General features: G+C 39.6%; 1 protein-coding gene across 1 annotated transcript; it reads left to right on the plus strand.

Annotated features, from left to right (window-relative positions):
• Positions 1-17,953: 17,953 nt before the first annotated feature.
• Positions 17,954-18,829, plus strand: LOC130744149 (uncharacterized). Its single transcript, XM_057596339.1, has one exon. It carries the CDS (start codon positions 17,954-17,956, stop codon positions 18,827-18,829), a length of 876 nt encoding a protein of 291 aa, XP_057452322.1.
• The last annotated feature ends 360 nt before the right edge of the window (positions 18,830-19,189 follow it).

The raw sequence follows: 19,189 nt of genomic DNA on the forward strand, positions 1-19,189 counted from the left end.
GAAAAGCTAATGTTGTTGCTGATGCATTGAGCAGGAAAATGCATATCTCGTCAATGATGGTGAAGGAGCTACAACTGCTGGAACAATTCCGAGATTTGAGTTTGGACGTAAGAGTATCCGAGGGAGAACTGAGGTTCGGGATGATCAGGATTACCAATGGATTGATGGAAGAAATCCGAGACCAACAGTTACAAGATGAATTTTTACTCGGAAAAAGGAATTTGGTAATTCAGGGTAAGGACCCGGAATTCAAGGTAGGAAGTGACAATATCCTACGGTGTAAGGGTAGAGTTTGCGTACCCAACAACCCTGACCTAAGGAGGTTGATACTGGACGAAGGTCACAAAAGTAAGCTGAGTATTCACCCTGGAATGAAAAAGATGCACCAGGACTTGAAGGTGAATTTTTGGTGGCCAGGAATGAAAAGACAAGTGGCAGAATACGTAGCTGCATGTTTGACCTGTCAAAAGGCGAAGGTGGAACATCAGAAATCTGCGGGTATGCTACAAAGCTTGGATGTACCTCAATGGAAATGGGATAGCATATCGATGGATTTTGTCGTGGCGTTACCAAGAACTCAAAGAGGATATGACTCGATTTGGGTAATCGTGGATCGACTGACTAAGTCGGCTCATTTCATACCGGTGAGAACTACGTACAATGTGGATAAGCTATCAGAGATTTATATAGCTGAGATTGTGCGACTTCATGGAGTGCCAACAAGTATCGTTTCCGATAGAGACCCGAAGTTTACTTCACATCTGTGGGGAGCTCTTCATGAGGCTTTGGGAACGAGGCTGAGATTAAGCTCTGCTTATCATCCACAGACTGATGGGCAAACTGAGAGAACTATCCAATCATTGGAGGATTTGCTACGAGCTTGCGTGTTAGACAATAAGGGCAGTTGGGACACCCTATTGCCACTGATTGAATTCACATATAACAACAGTTTTCATACGACCATAGGTATGGCACCGTATGAGGCATTGTATGGCCGCAAGTGTAGAACACCTTTATGTTGGTATCAAGATGGAGAGAATTTGTTAGTAGGACCGGAACTTCTGCAACAGACAACTGAGAAGATTAAACAGATCAGGGAAAAGATGAAGGCTTCTCAGAGTAGACAGAAGAGCTATGCAGATCAAAGGCGCAGAACCCTGGAATTTGAAGAAGGGGATCATGTGTTTTTACGAGTTACCCAGACTACAGGAGTTGGTCGAGCAATCAAGTCAAGAAAGCTGACGCCAAAGTTCATTGGACCTTATCAGATTACTCGTCGTGTAGGACCGGTAGCTTATCAGATCGCACTACCGCCTTTTCTATCAAACGTTCACGATGTATTCCATGTGTCACAACTGCGGAAGTATATTGCTGATCCGATGCACGTCATCGAGCTGGATGACATTGAGTTGAAGGATAACTTGTCTTTCGAGACACCGCCAATCAGCATTGGTGACACAAGGGTAAAGCAGTTGAGGGGTAAAGAGATCGAGTTAGTGAAGGTTATTTGGAACGAGGACACCGGCGATGCAACGTGGGAGCTGAAGGAAAAGATCAAGGAACAGTATCCAGAACTTTTTACTGACCCTTAAGTTTCGAGGTCGAAACTTTCTTTTTGGAGGGTAGTAATGTAAGGCCCAAGTTTTAACGCTTTGGATAAGTGAATAAAATAAAAGAGTTATTTGATTAAGATAAATTTGGGAAGGAAAGAGGTTCAGGAAAAGTCCAAGAATGTATCGAAAAACCGAAAGAGTTATAGCACAACTAACATACGCTTAATCCTAGGTCAAAGGTATTAGTGAATAGTTAATTTACGTTTTAGGACACGATGGAAACTAATTCCAAAAATCCTCAGAGAAATGTTAGAACTTCTCTTTTCCGTCCTTAAACAACCATTTCGATGCAAAATCCTGGAAAGTACGAACGTCAAATTTCAATTCTCGGAAGTTTGCCGAAACGGAATCCCTGATAGTTCGAAAAACCTAAGATCGACAGACGATGAAGACTTTTTCTATCCGGAAACTCAAAAGAAGATTCCACCCGCGTTCTCCTACTTCTCTCATCATTCCTAATCTTTCTTCAGAAGGAAGTTTTCTCATCCGACGATCACTGCAAAAAGTAGTTTTTCGGGATAAACCGACTTACACCGACCTATGCCGATTTTGGATCTTTTGGTTTAATTCCAAGAATTCTATTTTGAGTTCTGGAATTCTGTCGCCAGAACCTATCTTAGAATGCGCAGAGGAACGCGCAGGAAAAATCGGAATCGCAAAAAATCATTTTTCCGTTTTTTCCAAAACCTATAAATAGTTGAAAAATTAGATTTTTTTTTCACAAAACCCATTTTCCCCACCCCTCCAAAACCGCGAGTTCCTAGAGAGAGAGAGAGATCCGGATCTTCGTCGTTTCTTGCCCGTTTGCTTCACCGTTCGTCACTAATCGAAGACCTCGAGGTAGGTAATCTATACTCTCCTTCGAATCGTCGTTTCTGTCCATTTCTCCTGCGACTTTCTGAGTTCAAAATTTTGAGGTTTTTGAAAAACTGTTCAAATCAGTTGATTTCAGCGTCTAAACTTCTTCCCTGCATGCTCCTGAGCGTGTTCTGCGGATTAGATTTTGTCAAATGTCGACGAAATGCCGCCGGGATCAATTTCTACCCTAAATACCCATTTTTCGCCAAAGTCGCAACCTTTACGCTCTAATCTATCGACTTGGCTTAGTGCTAGTAGGATTTGTCGTCATAAACGTCGTTGTGGACGTCCCCATCCAATTTGTTTTTCAAAAATCCAATTTTGAAATTCTGAGCTAAAAATAATGACCAAACTACCCCTATATCAGTTTTCGATCCGAAAATTTTTCCGAGCCTAGAACCGTCTTAGTTACGGCTTATGTTAACCTAGGAACCGAGTTTGATCGAAGAAAAATCGACCCTCCCAATTAAGGAAAGTGGCCGAGAGCTATATCAAGGGGGGAGGAGAATCCGATTTTTCGAAAACTTGTCTTAACGCGTTAGATTGTCGTACCACGGAGGTAGTAGTGTACTGTGTAACCCTAGGGCTCTTTGATTGCTGAGTTTCTGACTCTTGGTGTTGATTTCTGTGATTTTTGCTTAAGGTTCGTTTGAGGAGATTCCAAGAAACCAAGGAGAAGAGCTTGAAGAACATTTGGAGGAGGAAGCTGGAAGACCCACCGGTGAGGGCTACTCTCTGAATTACTAGATAATGCTTTAGGTGTCGATGAAATTCGACTTGATTTATGTGTTATGCACCTAATTGCTAAATGTCTGAAATGATTTCTGAGGCTTCGGCCGAACTTGTTGAGTACTTGATGCCATGATATTGTGTGCTAAATGATTCACATGCTATGTGCTACATGGTTAACTTAGGATGTGTTGGAATATGCTGTCTATGTCTTTTGGTTGAGCTGTTTCAATGATGCTATTCCACTTGTACCTGAGATTCTGAAAAAGTGAGGATTACGGGCAGGTCATGCCGAATTTTTATGAGATTTTGAGAGAGTTTTAAAAGGACGAACGGAGTTCGGACCTTGTCATGCTCCAATGGATCGAGACCTTCTCAGGGAATTACTTGGGTTTATGGGAACTTTGAACTCATAGGGAATACGATAAGACTAAAAAGAGCTATTTTTATAAAGAAATTCATAAGATATTAAACAACCTCTAAACCTTTAAATAAAGATAACAATCTCGGATGCAAGCTTTGGATTGAAGTTTAGTTTTGGAAAATGAGAAGTGTCGTCGGATCCAAGTGTTGGGAAGATTTCGAGTTTTGGGTATGTTGATACTCATTCGCTCTGGGAGCAGTTTGTTTAGCCATCCAAGGGATGAGCCGAGAAGCTTCACGGAGGTGTGAGACCTTGTGAATGCGTGATACTCCACTGAGGCGTGAGACCTTGTGGAAAGCATGGATCTTCACTGAGGCGTGAGACCTCGTGAACAGCATGAAACTTCATTGAAGCGTGAGACTTCGTGCAAGTGTGTAAATTCACTGAGGCGTGAGACCTTGTGAAAGCATAAAACTTCACTGAAGCGTGAGACTTTGTGAATGTGTGAGACTCCACAGAAGCGTGAGACTTTGTGAGAGCATTGATGACTCGAAGAGTTGTCGTGAGTGGCTGCACTCTTTTGTTTATGATTAATTGTATTTTGTCGCAGAATCGACATTTACCTTAGGGTATTCTTTTAGAGACTTTAAGTTAATCTAGAACACGTGGCGACGTGTCGGGTGAGGTCGGAGACGTTGTTTGGCTAATCACTTGCATTCATGCACTCATTTTGAGGTTAATACACGGCGTGATACCGGACCTCGGTGGATTCCAAAATGGTCATAAGACCCGGATTTCCATATTTAGGACACTACGGTGGTCCTCAGTAGCAGACGGAATGGCAGACCTACGGGTTCACTGCTGATCTGACTACTTTTGTGTGGTGTAAGAGACACGCGAGCAGGAAGGTACCCACCGTGGCTGGTGTTAGGGCCGTCTCGTTGATGTCCATCCTTCTTCCGGAATGCATTTTGTTACCCAGCATTGCATTTCATGCAACATACATGCTAACTTAGTTGCTGAGTGTGATTGGTAACTGTTTATCCTATTTTTGAGGCATGCTACTTGTTTTTATGGCTCTTTATATTTATTGTGATACATGCAACCCTAGGAAGCTATCCCAAAACTTATAAGCCTGAGAGGCTAGTATTTATTATCCTATAATTATATCTGGCTTTATTAATTATATAATTCTTTGGAGTTGACCCTCGCGTCTGCTGTGTGTGTTTGGGCGGACTACGCCATTTGTCAGATGAGTATGGGGGATTGGTTTACCATGGTCAGCCCGTCAGGGGGGACCAGGTACGAGATGCTTGACCAAGACGACCCAGGTGCATGGGTGGTCGATCCCGAGGGCCACCGTGCGACCTACACCGGTCGGATCATGGAGGACCGTGTCGATCGATTCGGACGCCTGACGGAGGGAGTGATGAGGAGGCACATAGTGAGCTTCAACCTGCCTCCAGGAGTACACTGTGGACCCGGCTTGGGAGTACCTCCACCGCCACCATCTCCTTCAGATGATGAGGACCCTTCTGAGGAGTTGCCAGTAGGTGGGGCTTCGACGGAGTCTAGTCCGTCTACTGCTGCTGCTGTCGTTGCGGATCTCGTTCCGGGCCCCGAGCCCGAGAGTCCAGTGCGGGAGCGCATTGGGGTGGACAGAGAGGGCAGTGTTGAGTACGTCGACCTAGTCGTCCTGGATGCAGTTTCGGATGACGACCGCGCTAGCATGTAGGATCGAGTGCTAGTGTGGGCTCCTCGGGTAGGGATAGTGTAGGAGTTGTGTCGATGCTCTGACCGTCATGCTTCCGTTTTGGGGACAGGGTAGTTTTCCTACCGGTAGCTTTTGTGTGGTTTCCTATGGAGATCGCAGAGAGCTGGTTGGATTTAGGGGGGTCTTTTCTTAGGCCGCTGGGCCAACTTGCTCTCAGTTTTTGTAGGTTAGTGTTGCGGACACAGCATCTTTATTTTGGACTGTACATATTGCCTTCGGGCGTTACTCTTTTCTGTCACCCGACACGAGGCATGTATATATAGTTGTATAGTAGTTCCTTTTATCTTTTGTTGGGGAGTCTTATTGCTTTCTGTCTTTAGTTATGTTGTCGAAAAAAAAATAATTCACGTTTTTCCGCTTAAAGTATTTTCTTTTGGTTACTAAAGTGACGCCACCGGAATCGGGGTGTTACAGATGATCTTTCTAGAATGTACAACTGGTATGCTTCAGCCCATGAGGAACAGAACAGATTTTTGCAATCATCTCATGGCCCTTTGGAGGGGAGTGGACAAGGTGCACCATCTGCTCCGGTTGAATGTTCATCATTTTTAGAACGGGCAGATGCTTTTAAGAAGCATTTAAAGGAGAAAAAGTTCAATTGATAGAAAAAGTGAGCTTGAGACATACTTAAGTGAAGCTAATGTTGAACGAAAAGAAAAATTTGACTTGCAATTATGGTGGAAGCGAAATTCTGGTAGGTTCCCTATACTTTCTTCCATGGTGCGAGATGTCCTTGCAACCCCTGTTTCAACCGTGGCATCAGAGAGTGCATTAAGCATTGGTGGTAGGGTGTTGGAGCCCTTTAGAAGCTCCCTTAGCCGAAAAATTGCTGAGGGTCTGATTTGTGCCCAGAAATGGTTGAAGCCTTCTCTTTACCAATTCAAAGATCAAGACCTTGATGAGGAGTGGGAGCTTAATGATGAGATTGTAGCAGGTATTGTTGTTTTGTTCTCTTTTATTATGTGTTATACTATTGTGTTTTTTTTATAACAAAGAATTACAAGCAGAAACAAGTTCTATGACCCCAGGTGGATCAACTTCAGCAGCTGGAACATCCTCCTAGCTAATGAATATTGGCTAAAAGTGCAACTTAAAAGTACAATTTCCCTTGAACTTTTAAATTTTCCTCTAAGTACTTAAGTTAGCCAATTCTGATGTACTTATTTATTTTATGTATCTGTTACAGGTGGTTGTCTTTTTTGGAGTCATTTGCAGGTCAAATGACTCACTATAATATTATATAGTATATGTAGGTTATTTTGCAAGCATTGTAGAAGGTTGTGATGAACCTGTTTTTTGGGAGGTTTGTACCACATGTCAAACTGTTTTGAATTTGATATTTGTTTTTGTAAGATCAAGTTTTGATCTAGTAGTACAACTCTATGTTTTAATGATTACAAGTTAACTATTAAGTATGAACAATTATAGTACTCTAACGTTGTTTTCTGAGTGTTCAAATGACAAGCCAAGACTCTGGACCTATCTCACAAGAATCAGAAGCACAATGCTCAAAGAGTAACCTCTGCAACGCTTTCGCACGTACTATGTTCAAACTGAACAGTAGATCAAGCTTTAGAAGATCTGAAGATTATAAAGCTCTGATATGGATTCAGCTCACTAGAAGCTCTGAAGGATCAGACGCTCTAAAGGATCAGACGCTCTGAAGCATCAGAAGCTGAGTAGTGAAGACTCTGAAGTCCAAGAGTAAGCTGGCTCTGAAGACCAAGTACTTCTCCTCTGAGTCCAGAAGCAGAAGGTACAAAGGTTAGAGGATCCAAGCTTCCCTCTGACTCTGATCATCAAGCTTCACAAGTTCCAAGATGAAGCATCACTCTGATCAGAAGTCAACAAGGTTGAAGGTCATGTCGCTATCCAAAGTAAAAAAGCAATTGTACCATTCCTGACGACCTTACCTAACTGATTCAGCCACAACAGAACCTGGAAATTCCAGATCTGCCCTCCAACGGTAGCATCTCCATGCAACGTTCAAACCCTAATCCTTGGAGTATATAATGAGGCTGAAGATTGAAAGATGCCGCCTAAGAAACTTACTCACGCGCAAGAAATATTTAAAATCTTCTTAGCAATCTTTCTTCAAATATAACTAAGTGTGTTTACTATCAGCTTTTGAAGAAGCACTTATTTGTAAACCCAATACATTCAAACAGTTGTTTGTTTTTACCTTTAGGAGATCAAGGTTGATCGGATCCTAGAGAAGACTAAGAGAGTGAATCTTAGTGATAGTTAAGTCAGTGTATTGTTAGTCACTTTGCAGGTAGCAAGTGCAGTTGTAACAAAAATCTGATTAGTGGATTGCCTTCATTCTAAGAAGGAATAAATCACCTTAACGGGTGGACTGGATTAGCTTGAGGGATTTATCAAGTGAACCAGGATAAAATCATTTGTGTGCTTTCCTTATCTCTTATCTCTGCACTTTTATCATTGATGTTTGAAGAGATTTATTAAAATCTCAAGTGGGTTAAGTTTTTAGTTGTAAAACGCTATTCAAACCCCCCTTTCTATCGTTTTTCATACCTTAAGTTTTATCAAGTTTTTATGTTCACCCATGCTTTTCCAATTACTTCCAGGTTGAATCACTTATGTTGAGCATGGTTTTTTTGGTGGGGAAGCAGCAAGGACTCTTAAGGATGTGCACTAAATTAATCACAACATGTTGGTAACTACTTTCTTCCTTTTGTAATAACTAAATGTGTGTTTCCTTTGCTTTTAATTATTATGTTTATTTCTTAATTACAATATTTTATGATTGCATTATTAGCTTTTTGAAAGACTTGTTGGGACACTTGGATAAAGGATGAATCTGATTGCTGATGAGATGATAAAGAAGCTTATGAAGGACATGGAAAACATCTCTTCATTCCTTGCTGAGTAATGAAAAAATTTTCTTCCTTTTAATATAAGTGTATGCATACATGATTTGGATAAATAATTTTCTTTTGTGTTGTGAATGGTGATCATAGAACTTAATTATCGTTGTTTTCCTATAATATCTTTTAATCCATTTAGCTTACTCAATCTTGCAGGATTTGGTTGGGTTCTTGTGTGTGATGATCATAGACATGCTGAAGAGGGAATCCTACATGATTTCAGTTTTCATTCTTTAAGAATATTTCAAGTCTAAAGTCTTGTAATATGATTTAAAATCTAAACTTTCGTAGTAGACACACTGTTATTAATGGCTTAATGCTCTGCTACTTGTGGTTTACTCCAAGACCCTTTTAGTGCGATTCAAGACTCAAGTTTTAGTTGTAATTTGGAAGTTAAGATACAGTCCAGTTTATGTTTATGTGAATGTTATTATTGACATTGGTTAATGAGCTTTTAAGTTCTAATAGAACCAATTTGTAATGTGTTTTACTTGGCTGGTAAAATTGATCAATAGGTTATTATTGATTTATTGGCCATTTGGCATTTTAATTAGCTTTGTGATGTTCTATTGCTGTTAGGCTTATTGTTGGTGGGCTTATTATTGACCCACGTTTTATAAAAAAAAAACTCATTTTTCTTTCAAAAAAAAAACTGGCCAAAAAAAGACCAGCCCATTGAAGGCCCAAACCGTCAAAACCGAACCGAGTAAACCGCCTAACCGTTATAAACCGACCCGACCAAACAGATTTGGTCCACGGTCGAAATCGATCCAGATTTTAAGGTGTTCGGTTCTTGGCAGTTGGGCTAGATTGAGCCCGAACCCGACCGCTGCTCACCCCTTGTAGATTGCATATCGTTGCAGAATGCATAAAATATACAAAGCTCATGTTCAATCCTGGTATTCCAGAAGTTATGTCGTTGAGACAAAGGTTTATACTTCATAGTATTTTTGTATACTTACTTCAGGACTTCATTTTGAAACTAAAGGTTTTGTTATGTTCATAGAGCACTGGACAAGGTTTTGTGAAACTAAAGATTTATAGCCAAGGTTTCATGGTTCAAGGTGCGTTTTCTAGGTCTGCTATTTCGACTGATTATGGGCTTGCTATTTCGGGCAAAACTTCGCCTCTGGCTGCTGGTTGTTTGGCCATTGAGGATTCTTCTCCTGCTATTGTCAATTCTTGCCGTGATTTATCAAATAGTACTTCGCCTCTGGCTGTTGGTTCCTTGGCCATTGAGGATTCAACAAGAGCTATTGTGGCGAGTTCGACGGGTGTCTCGCTGAGGGAAGATTTTAAGGTTTTCGTGGATGATGAATTGATATTTTCCATGAAGGCTGGGTCTGTTTATGAATTGGATGTATGGCGTCCCTCTTTCACAAGTGACGTCTTTGTTCAACTCCTATCATTTATGAACGAGCGACCCGATTTTTTTTTCTTTTTGTTTTGTTAGTGTTACCGTTTCTAATTATATATCGACTAAGAGACCCCTACGACTTTTCACAGTCGGAGAGTTCCCCTCTAACCTTTTCAGATAGATGACCGCATACCTAAGACAAGCAAGTTAGCAACAAACAAAGCATCAGAAACATAGCATGCATGGCCTAGGCCACTATAGTGTTCAAATGACAGAAACAAGAGAGTGTTCAAGTGAGGGTGTACACATCTCCCACAAGGCATCATCAAATAAAAACTTAATTAATCAAGAAGCTGATAAGAGCTATCATCGGACTAGTCAGCTTCATCCCCCAATCTCCTCCTCCTCAGGATCCTCCTCCATGTCACCGCTGCTTCCCTCCTCCGGCACTAGCATAGGTACCCTCTCTCTCTCAATCCATCGGGATTCACGAACCGCTATCTGTAAATCCGGGCATCCCTGGAAAAACTCGGTGATCGCACCCTCTTCCTAGCTGTAGTTCTGAGGCACGGTGCAGTCCTACGGGGCGGAGAACCTATTGTCTCTCGGGATGCCTGACCGAGCGTAAAAAGTTCCTGCGGGCTCCTAACTCGGATCGGAACTGCTCGATATGGCTTCTCCTGGGGCACGGGATCCACACCAACATGCAGATCGGGGCCTACTCCAGTCTGAGGCGCTGGATCCACCTCTGGCTCAGGCTGTGGCGGCGGATCGGGAACGGGCGGTCGGAATCTCTTGGCAATGGCTCCTCCCGGGGCACGGGATCCACACCAACATGTGGATCGGGGCCTACTCCGGTCTGAGACGCTGGATCCACCTCCGGCTGAGGCTGTGGCGGCGGATCGAGAACGGGCGGTCGGAATCTCCTGGCATGCCTCGGCATATAGAATGAAAACATGAGAGGAATAGTAACCGGATAGCCAAGCTCATCGGAGCCAGGTACCCTGCACCATAACATAGTCAGTCCAGTGTAAAAGTAGAACCCGGTGTTGGGTTCAAGGTACCATCCAGTACGGGATGGAAAGTCAGCGTGAATGGTGAGAACTGGAGGGAGGCTCATCGTCTAACCTGTGATCTGCTTTATGGTAAAAATAATGCAAGGGTGAGTCAAACGCGACATTGTACAAGTTACACGTCAGATAAACAAACGATAAAGTTCAAGATAACATACTATCAAATACAAGCATGTTAACAAGCACACACAATATCACACATAGTATGAGGCTCCATCGCCTTATACCTTCGTCCTTCGAATTGACTTCTCTAACTACTTCCTTACGAAATGGTGAGTTAATCGCCAACCTTTTTATTTTTATTTTTATCATGTGATGAGTATGTTTTCATAGGGCCCGAAGCCTTGGCTTCTTTAAATACTTCGGAAAGTCGTCTCGGGAACATGGACACTCCTTACAGTCCACTCTTTACCGGACATTATCGCTCAATAGCTCACAGACAGAAATACACAACTCGACTATTTGCCTTAAACTTCATGCCAACCCCGACCTCAGGGGTCCTGCCGGGACGGACATGAGAGGTGTACTGTTGTGTAAGTCCCAGATCTATTGATCTCTGAACAAGACCACCATTGGCGTCTTTGTATTCCCACTCTCATTAGTTGTAGTGACAGTACTTTCCTACTCATTGTCGCTCCGAGAGTTTGTTTACAAACATCATCCATCGCCCCCTTATTCACCGTAATAATTTCTAGCGAACTAGAAACAAACATATGTACCTTACTCTTCAAGTAAGTACACCTCAATGAAATCAGAGGTGAGATCCACGGGATCAAGTAGTTAGGTTTTAAGGCAGGAAATTCTTATTCGTTCCGGTAATGGTTATGTACTTTTTTTTATAATTGATTTAATAAAAGGGTTGTCACTTATCATCTATTAATCTTATTTTATAATATTATCTATATCCCTATGGTAATTTCTAACGTGTGACGGGTAGGTCTAGTTCTCAAAATCAAGTATCAATAACACATTAAGCCGGTGAATCATTACCCTATACCTCCCTACCTCAGATGTTTAATATTATGTTGTCATAAGACAAACCTTTTATCCGAGCCATTTGGCTAATTTCCTAAGTATCACCATATCCCATGGTATACTTTATCTTCTTTCTAACAATGCAGCAATACAACATCCACAAGCAATTCACAACATGAATCACAAGCAAACATTCAACATCACTTCATCAAGCATATAATTCAATAGCATTTGCAAGCAGTCGAGTAAATAATAATATGTTTACTATCGCTTTAACGGTTACTTATCTGTCATGTACCAAGACAAGGTCTTGTCTAACTCCCCTTACCTGTGACTCAATGGTTTTTTTGAAACTCGAGAGCCTGATTCTTCACTCTCTACATCATGGATTATGGTTGGGTTATAAATTCATTAAGCCAAAAATATTAAACTAATTCATGTATTAATTTTATTTTCTTTTTATTACCCTTCTACTCTTAGACTTAATCAATTTCCCTTGCTGACCTGATCATGTTATTTTACTCAGCTTCTTAAGTCAATAATTACTTCTAAACTTTTTAACTTAATATTTAACCCATTTTTGCTAAAATCACTTATTCATTAACTAACTAACTTAACTTTCTAATTCATTATGCTAACTTACTGACCTCTGACTTCTGGTTTTTCATTACTCAATTTCTAGCATTCCTAACTCATAATCAAGTTCAGAATCACTTAATTAAGTTGATTAATCTAGCTTAAGTTCAATTTAATTCCAAGTTTACTTGCAAATTAAGAAATTCACAAACTAAGCTAAAACTAACTTCTGATGCTCAATACCTATACTTTCCAACCTTCTGAGTTCATCTAGACTATTTATAGAAGCATCTAAGCACTGTAACTACCTCAATTTGCCAGTTTTTGGATCGGTTGTGAGGTGAAATTGGGGTTTTTCACCTCAGAGCTCTATCATCGTTTCTACCTATCCTAAAAGGGTCTACCATTTTCCAGAAGCATAAACTAATCAATTTGGCACTCTAACTCGAGGCCAAAAGCTCAACTCGATAGCTCACTCGAGCTTGAAAATTCAAATATTGGTTCCACTAATTCGTGATGATTCGATGTTCCAAACTAGTCTAAAGCTTCCTAAAAATACTCTAGCATGCTTAAGGATAAGTTTTGGAGTGAAAACAACGTGAAAATGAGAGAGTTGCAGAAACTCACTAGCCGGAGAAGACGATCGGAGATGCTCAAATCGTCACAGTCGTGGTGTTCTGGGCACTGGAACTTGGTCTACAGGTTATCGTGATGAGTTTGGTACCAATGGGTGCTGCTATGGAGGTCTGGAGTGCGAGGAAAGTCGAGTTGCAGGTCAGAGCACTCGCCGGAATGCTCACCGGAGTTGCAGGGTGCTCTCGGTTTTGGGTTTTCTTGGCTCAAAGCTTCGCGAAACTAACCCAGATCGAATCCTCACCCGCTCAGGAACTCATTGGACCAAAAATTACACTCCAACTCACTATGTATGATGAGAATCGAAGAGAAGAAGCTTGTGAAGCTCTTCTCGGTCTCTCACTCACTCTGGGCTCTCTGGGCACTATCTGAGGAAACTAAGTGTTGGAATGGAATGTCTGATGCTCAAAGGGTTCGAATGGTACCATTTTATAAGCTGTAAGTGGCTAAATTAAGCAAATCAAGATAAGAGCTTAACCAAGTTGCACCACCTATGGAATTGAATGCAAGCTGATTATCACAATGTTCTAGGGGCTACTGCAGGTCTGAACACGTCCAGGCATCATTCAGGAGGGGTTTATGGGAACTAGAAGTCATCATGGTGCTTACTATTGATGAATAGTAGTGCGTCATCATGGATGAATAGTAACCTAGAGCACCGGTTGGTCAATTATTTTATTTTGTCTTCAAGTCGGGACAAATTGGCTACTATGCTTCATCATTTCTGATTACTAAAGATTCTCTAGCAGTGTATTTCCCCTCTGAATGCCTAATACTAACACATATTGTATACTAGGGTTTGGTTCGTTGGTCCTACTATCGATCGATCTGAGACAGTGTGTTTCTACCGTCAAGAGATTCGATCAGAGTAGCTTCCTATCCTCATATACTCGAGTTACTCAATTAAATGGGAGTCATGACGACCATGTCTTTGGTACTTTTTATTGTCGGTTCGATCTAATCGTCACACCGACGTTTTATCGTCGCATCGTAAATCATGCATAAAATTAGGTCACCCATATACACAAGCACACACATACAAGCATCATATATATATATATGTATATATATATATATAGATATGTATATATATATATGTACTTACTTATGGTTAGTCACAGTCCTAGTCCTAGCTCATTCCTAACTCTAGGGTTAAGTTATCGACTAATGGTCATCACCTGATTAGTTAGAAGGTGGGATGTTACAGGATGCGTTGGACTGGCGGGAGTACGACGATCAGATTCTTCATGCTATTTTTTCTGATTTTTATATGAGGATGAATGAATTGAGGCTCACGCCGGCATCAGATTTTCTTGCTAGGTCAGAATTTGTGATTCGTGTTGCTAGTAAGCCCTTGGTTGAGGGTGTGCGGGGTGAGCCTTTGGATGTAAATTCGAGGGATCGGGATGCTTGCGCAGTTATTGGGTTAGAGAAGGTGTAGGTTGTTAGTCATGATGATGATTCCTCAGATAACTTCGTGTTGTGTCCGCTCATTTTGACGCGTTGTCTAATGAGGGGCATGATAATGGTAATTATTTGGACTCTGAGGAAGATTTGGGAACTCCACCGCGTCGAAAGAGAGGTCGCCCAAAAAAGATTACTGGTCGTGGTTGGAATAAGAAGATTCTTGGGTTCACTAGATGTCGTTGGAAGAAGAAAGTGTTTGAGGATATAATTTCTGAGGATCAGCAGTCACCGGTGTTATCGGATGCCACTCCTGCTAATGTGGAGAGGGCTGGTGTGCTTAATGTGGGTAGTGTGGAGTCTATGCGCACGCGTGCGACTAATATCTCGGAGGTTGGTAAATCTTGTGGCCTGGTTTTCTCTGGTGCTGACGAGGAGGCTATTGAGGCTTGTGTTTCTAATCTTAAGGCGACCCACCCGAAGAGATACGGTGGTGGGTAGGTTTTTTTTCTGCTGGTCGAGTTTTTGGTTTCGTAGTGGGGGCTCGTTTTTCTAATATATTGGTGTTTTGGTCGATGTTGGTTTGTGGTATTTGCTTTGGTTTTTCGTTGTCGTTGGTCGTTGTTTTTGTTTTTTCTTCGTGCTTTCTTTGTATCGCCCGTTGTCAAGAGGACTTGTTTCCTGACTTTGACTTTGAATAATATATCTTATCTTTTGCTTTAAAAAAAAAACTTTGAATTTTCAATGATTTTAATGATCTAAACAAATTAATTTTAAAAACAACATTTAAGAGTTTTTTAAAATTAACCTTAAATTCTTTCTCACCCTTAATTTTTTCATAAATCATAGAGGTTTGAAATAAAGCCTAATCTACTTCTAAACATGGTTCATCTCATAAGTATTTCAAAAATGTGTACTTATTCCCAATAGAAAATTTAAATTTCTGAAAATGCATTTAAGCCTTTTGGTGCATCCGAAATTTAGGAGATATGAAAAGAATAAGGTTAACTTTAATATGATCTTAAATGTCATTTTTATATTATTTTTTTCAGATACCTGATATTATCTATTTAAATTTGAAATTTTAATAATTTAATGATGCATCAGAATTTTAAGGGAAATAAGGAGTTTAATGTCAATTTTAATGTGCTCCTGGATGAAATTTTTTTTTTTGGAAAATAGGAGATGTTATTGAAATGGTAAATATACAGTTACAAAGAGAACAGAATAGGAAGCATTAGTTTCAAATTAAATTGTTTAAAAATAGGTAACTTGTTATGTACAATGAGTTAGTATAATATGTACAAAAAAAACATATTATAATATCTATTAGGATGATACAATGTGTTTTGTTAAGTACAATGAGTTAGAGAATCCAGTTTTATTGATAGAGCATTCCTTTGTTATCAAGTTAGTAAATGTTTCGTATGAATTAAAAAAGAGTTCCAAAATCAGAATTTGGGGTTCTACAAAAACATGATTTTTTTTTAACTTCACTAAATGCTTCGTTTGAATCATAATCTTCCAAGTCCTCTAAGAGCATCTCCAATGCTAGTTCTTATTTCTTATTTCTTAGCACTATTCATGTGGCCCCGTATTGCCACATGTGTTTAAGCAACTATCAAGCAATTTTGCTCCAACTATGAGTTCTTAGTTCTTACCACTATTCATTTAGTCCCACCAACCACATTATTTATACTTTTTATTTTCATAAAGCGATAAAACAAAACTCATAAAGTAATAAAGTAATTTGGATGAGAGGCAAATAATTAATATTTTAAGCTAAGAACTCAAAAAGCAAAACTTCTTATATAAGAACTAAGTTCTTATTTATAAGAACTAAGGAGTCAATGTCAGCACCTTCAATGGTAAAGTTTTTAGTTCTTAATTCTTTCTTAGTTCTTAACTCCAAAATAAGAACTAAGAACCTTGCATTGGAGATGCTCTAAGATGACTGAATGCAAGCCAACTGGTATTATTTATGGCCTCATTCGGGTCTGTCATTGAATGTTAAATATAAAGCACCCTAAACCATCTTTGCAGATACGTTATTTTAGTTCCTTCCTTGTATGCACTCAAAGAAGACACAAATTGAAGAGTTTTTCATTTCTGTCTTCAAAATTCATAAATTCCATCTCTATGCTTTGCTTGGTTACCTTTTCTATCACTATAACGTTTTATAATTCCAGTCTTAATAATTAAGATTTAAACTCAATATGATTTTCAAATTTAAGAATTGTTAAATATGCTCGATTGGTTTTTTTTATCACTTTTTAATGTAAGGAATAGGACTAAGTTCACCCATCAGAGAATCCCAACAAACAAACTATTATATGTATAAGTCCACCCATCTGTTCTAAGTTCAAATTGATTGCAAAAATATATTCTTTTAATGTTTTAATTATCCAACCATTACTAAACATTATAGTGGGTAATGTACTAGGGAAGAACCCACATATCAAATATGTGTCTTTAGGAATTTGGTACAAGGTTGTCACCACCTGTGACTTTCAAAGATCCAGTTGGAAATATATTCACCATTAAGCTCGAAACTGAATATCTCGAAACTGAATATGATCGACAGGAAATTTTTTTCTAGTGGAATGAGAGATCTTATGTTTTATTATCGTTTGAACAATAGTGGTTGGCTCAGATTGTGTTATATTGGAGCTTCTAAATTCTATATTATCAACATTCAGGATCGAGAACAACGGCAAGTGAATTATTCAACACCTCCTATATTCATTTGATATAGGCTGGCTGATTTCTGAACATGACCTAGTTAATTATATCAGTGATCCAAAATTATCGAATTTTGAGATGTTTCATTTTATTGAGTTGAACCTTACAAAATCTCATATTATTGAGAATAAAAAGGTAGTTTTATCTTTTCCATAACTCATGTTTTCTTCCTTAATCATATTTTGTTAGAGTTGTGTTTGATCTATTTTATTTTAAAGGTTTGGAATAAAAATGATGGAGCCTTTCTGGGAACAGTTTGATATGGTTTGAAATTCATAAGAATGATCCATATCTCATCCATGTTGGAGCCTCCACCACACCAGCTTCGTACAAGATAGGCCTCTAAAATATAATTCAATTATAAGATGAAATTTGCAATTTTGTTGTTAGGCTTAATTGCAAGTTTGGTCCCTAACGTTTACCAATTCCACGATTTTAGTCCCCCACCTAATTTAATTACACGGATGGTCCCTGACTTTGCTGGCCGTCTGCAACGTTGGTCCTGTTGTTTATTTGTTAACGGAGGAGGCTTACGTGAATGTCCAATTAGAGAGAGAAAAAAGGATTGAAGAGAGAGGGAAGCACGTGAGACCTGCAACGGTCATCTTCTACCCTCTTCCTCCTTAAAAAACAGAGCACCGTGAGGAAGATGTTTCGAAACTTGAGATTGAGCGAAAAGGGAAGAGATAAAGAACAAACGAGTCCCTTTAGGCGAAGAAGAAGGTTGGATCAGTTGCTGGTCACTTTCTCTCTCCAATTCGACTTCCACATCAGCTAAGTGACCATTCACGTAAACCTCTTCCGTTAACAAATAAACGGTAGGACCAATGTTGCAGATGGCCAGCAAAGTCAGGGACCATCCGTGTAATTAAATTAGGTAGGAGACTAAAATCGTGGAATTGGTTAGTGTTAGGGACCAAAGTTGCAATTAAGTTGTTTTCAATTGATTTTGCGTGGCTGTTTGACGATGGAGAGCTTTAAATTTGCTTTCATTTTGAAGCTTATGTTAAAGTTGTTTGGTATCATAAACGAACTTTCAAAAATCTTGCAACAAAAAGATCTTAATATTGTGCTTGCCATGGAATTAGTTGATGTTGTCAAAGCTCGGTTGAACACATTGAGAGAGAGTGGTTGGGATAATTTCTTTGTTGATGTCCAAGAATTTTGTGGTGATAAAGGTATTCCGGTGCCAAATATGGATGAAGAAATACCAGTTCGGGGTCGTTCAAGGAAAGAAGGGAAGACTATCACTAATCTTCACCATTACCGTGCAGAGATTTTCTATGTTGCTATTGACAAAATATGTGTGAAGATGGATCACCGCTTTAGTGAAAGAACTAACATTGTGCTTGATTGCTTCTCATGTCTTGACCCCAAGAACTCTTTATCCAAGTTTAATGTGGATAAGCTTGCTCATCTTGCTGATATTTATCATACGGACTTTTCTGATGATGACTGTGGAACAATAAAGGAACAACTTGCCACTTTTATACTTCAAGTGAAAAGACATGCTTCCTTTTCTGCTTGTGATGATGTTGCAAGTTTGGCTATGAAGATGGTTCAAACTGAGAAACATTTGTTATTTTCATTGATCTACAAACTTATTGAGTTGGCTTTGATATTGCTAGTATCCACAACATCTGTTGAAAGAGATTTTTCAGCAATGAAGATTATCAAGTCTAAATTGCGCAACACGATCAACAATGAGTGGTTCAGTGACTTGATGATATGTTACACCGAGTGGTGGATATTCAAGTCAATTAGTGATTTTAATATTCTTCAAACATTTACCGCAAAGAAGACTCGGAGATGTCATTTGCCTTGTGGTTTTCTACCAACTTAGCACACTATTGGTATGTTTCATTTTTTCTTATCCTGTATTGTCTTCTTTGACGTGTCTTTTTCTTATCTTGTATTGTCTAAAGAAATGGAACACAAATTAGCTATACTTTTGTTGGTAAAATTGAGAGTCTCTTTTATTTTAGTTTATAACTATTTATATATATTGTGGCGTGTAAATTTGCGGTTTTAAAATTTGCCCAGACTTACCAAAATTTCTAGTTCCGTCACTGATTTTTTTGCACCTCCTTTGTGCGGTAAATGAAAGTCCTACCAGAGGGCCTTCGTACTTCTATCCACTTGCCATCATTAAAACATTAAGAAAGCATCTTAAATAAACATCTGAAGTCATAAATCATGAGCA

This window comes from Lotus japonicus, chromosome 3, assembly GCF_012489685.1.
Source record: "Lotus japonicus ecotype B-129 chromosome 3, LjGifu_v1.2".
NCBI classification, from domain to species: Eukaryota; Viridiplantae; Streptophyta; class Magnoliopsida; order Fabales; family Fabaceae; genus Lotus; species Lotus japonicus.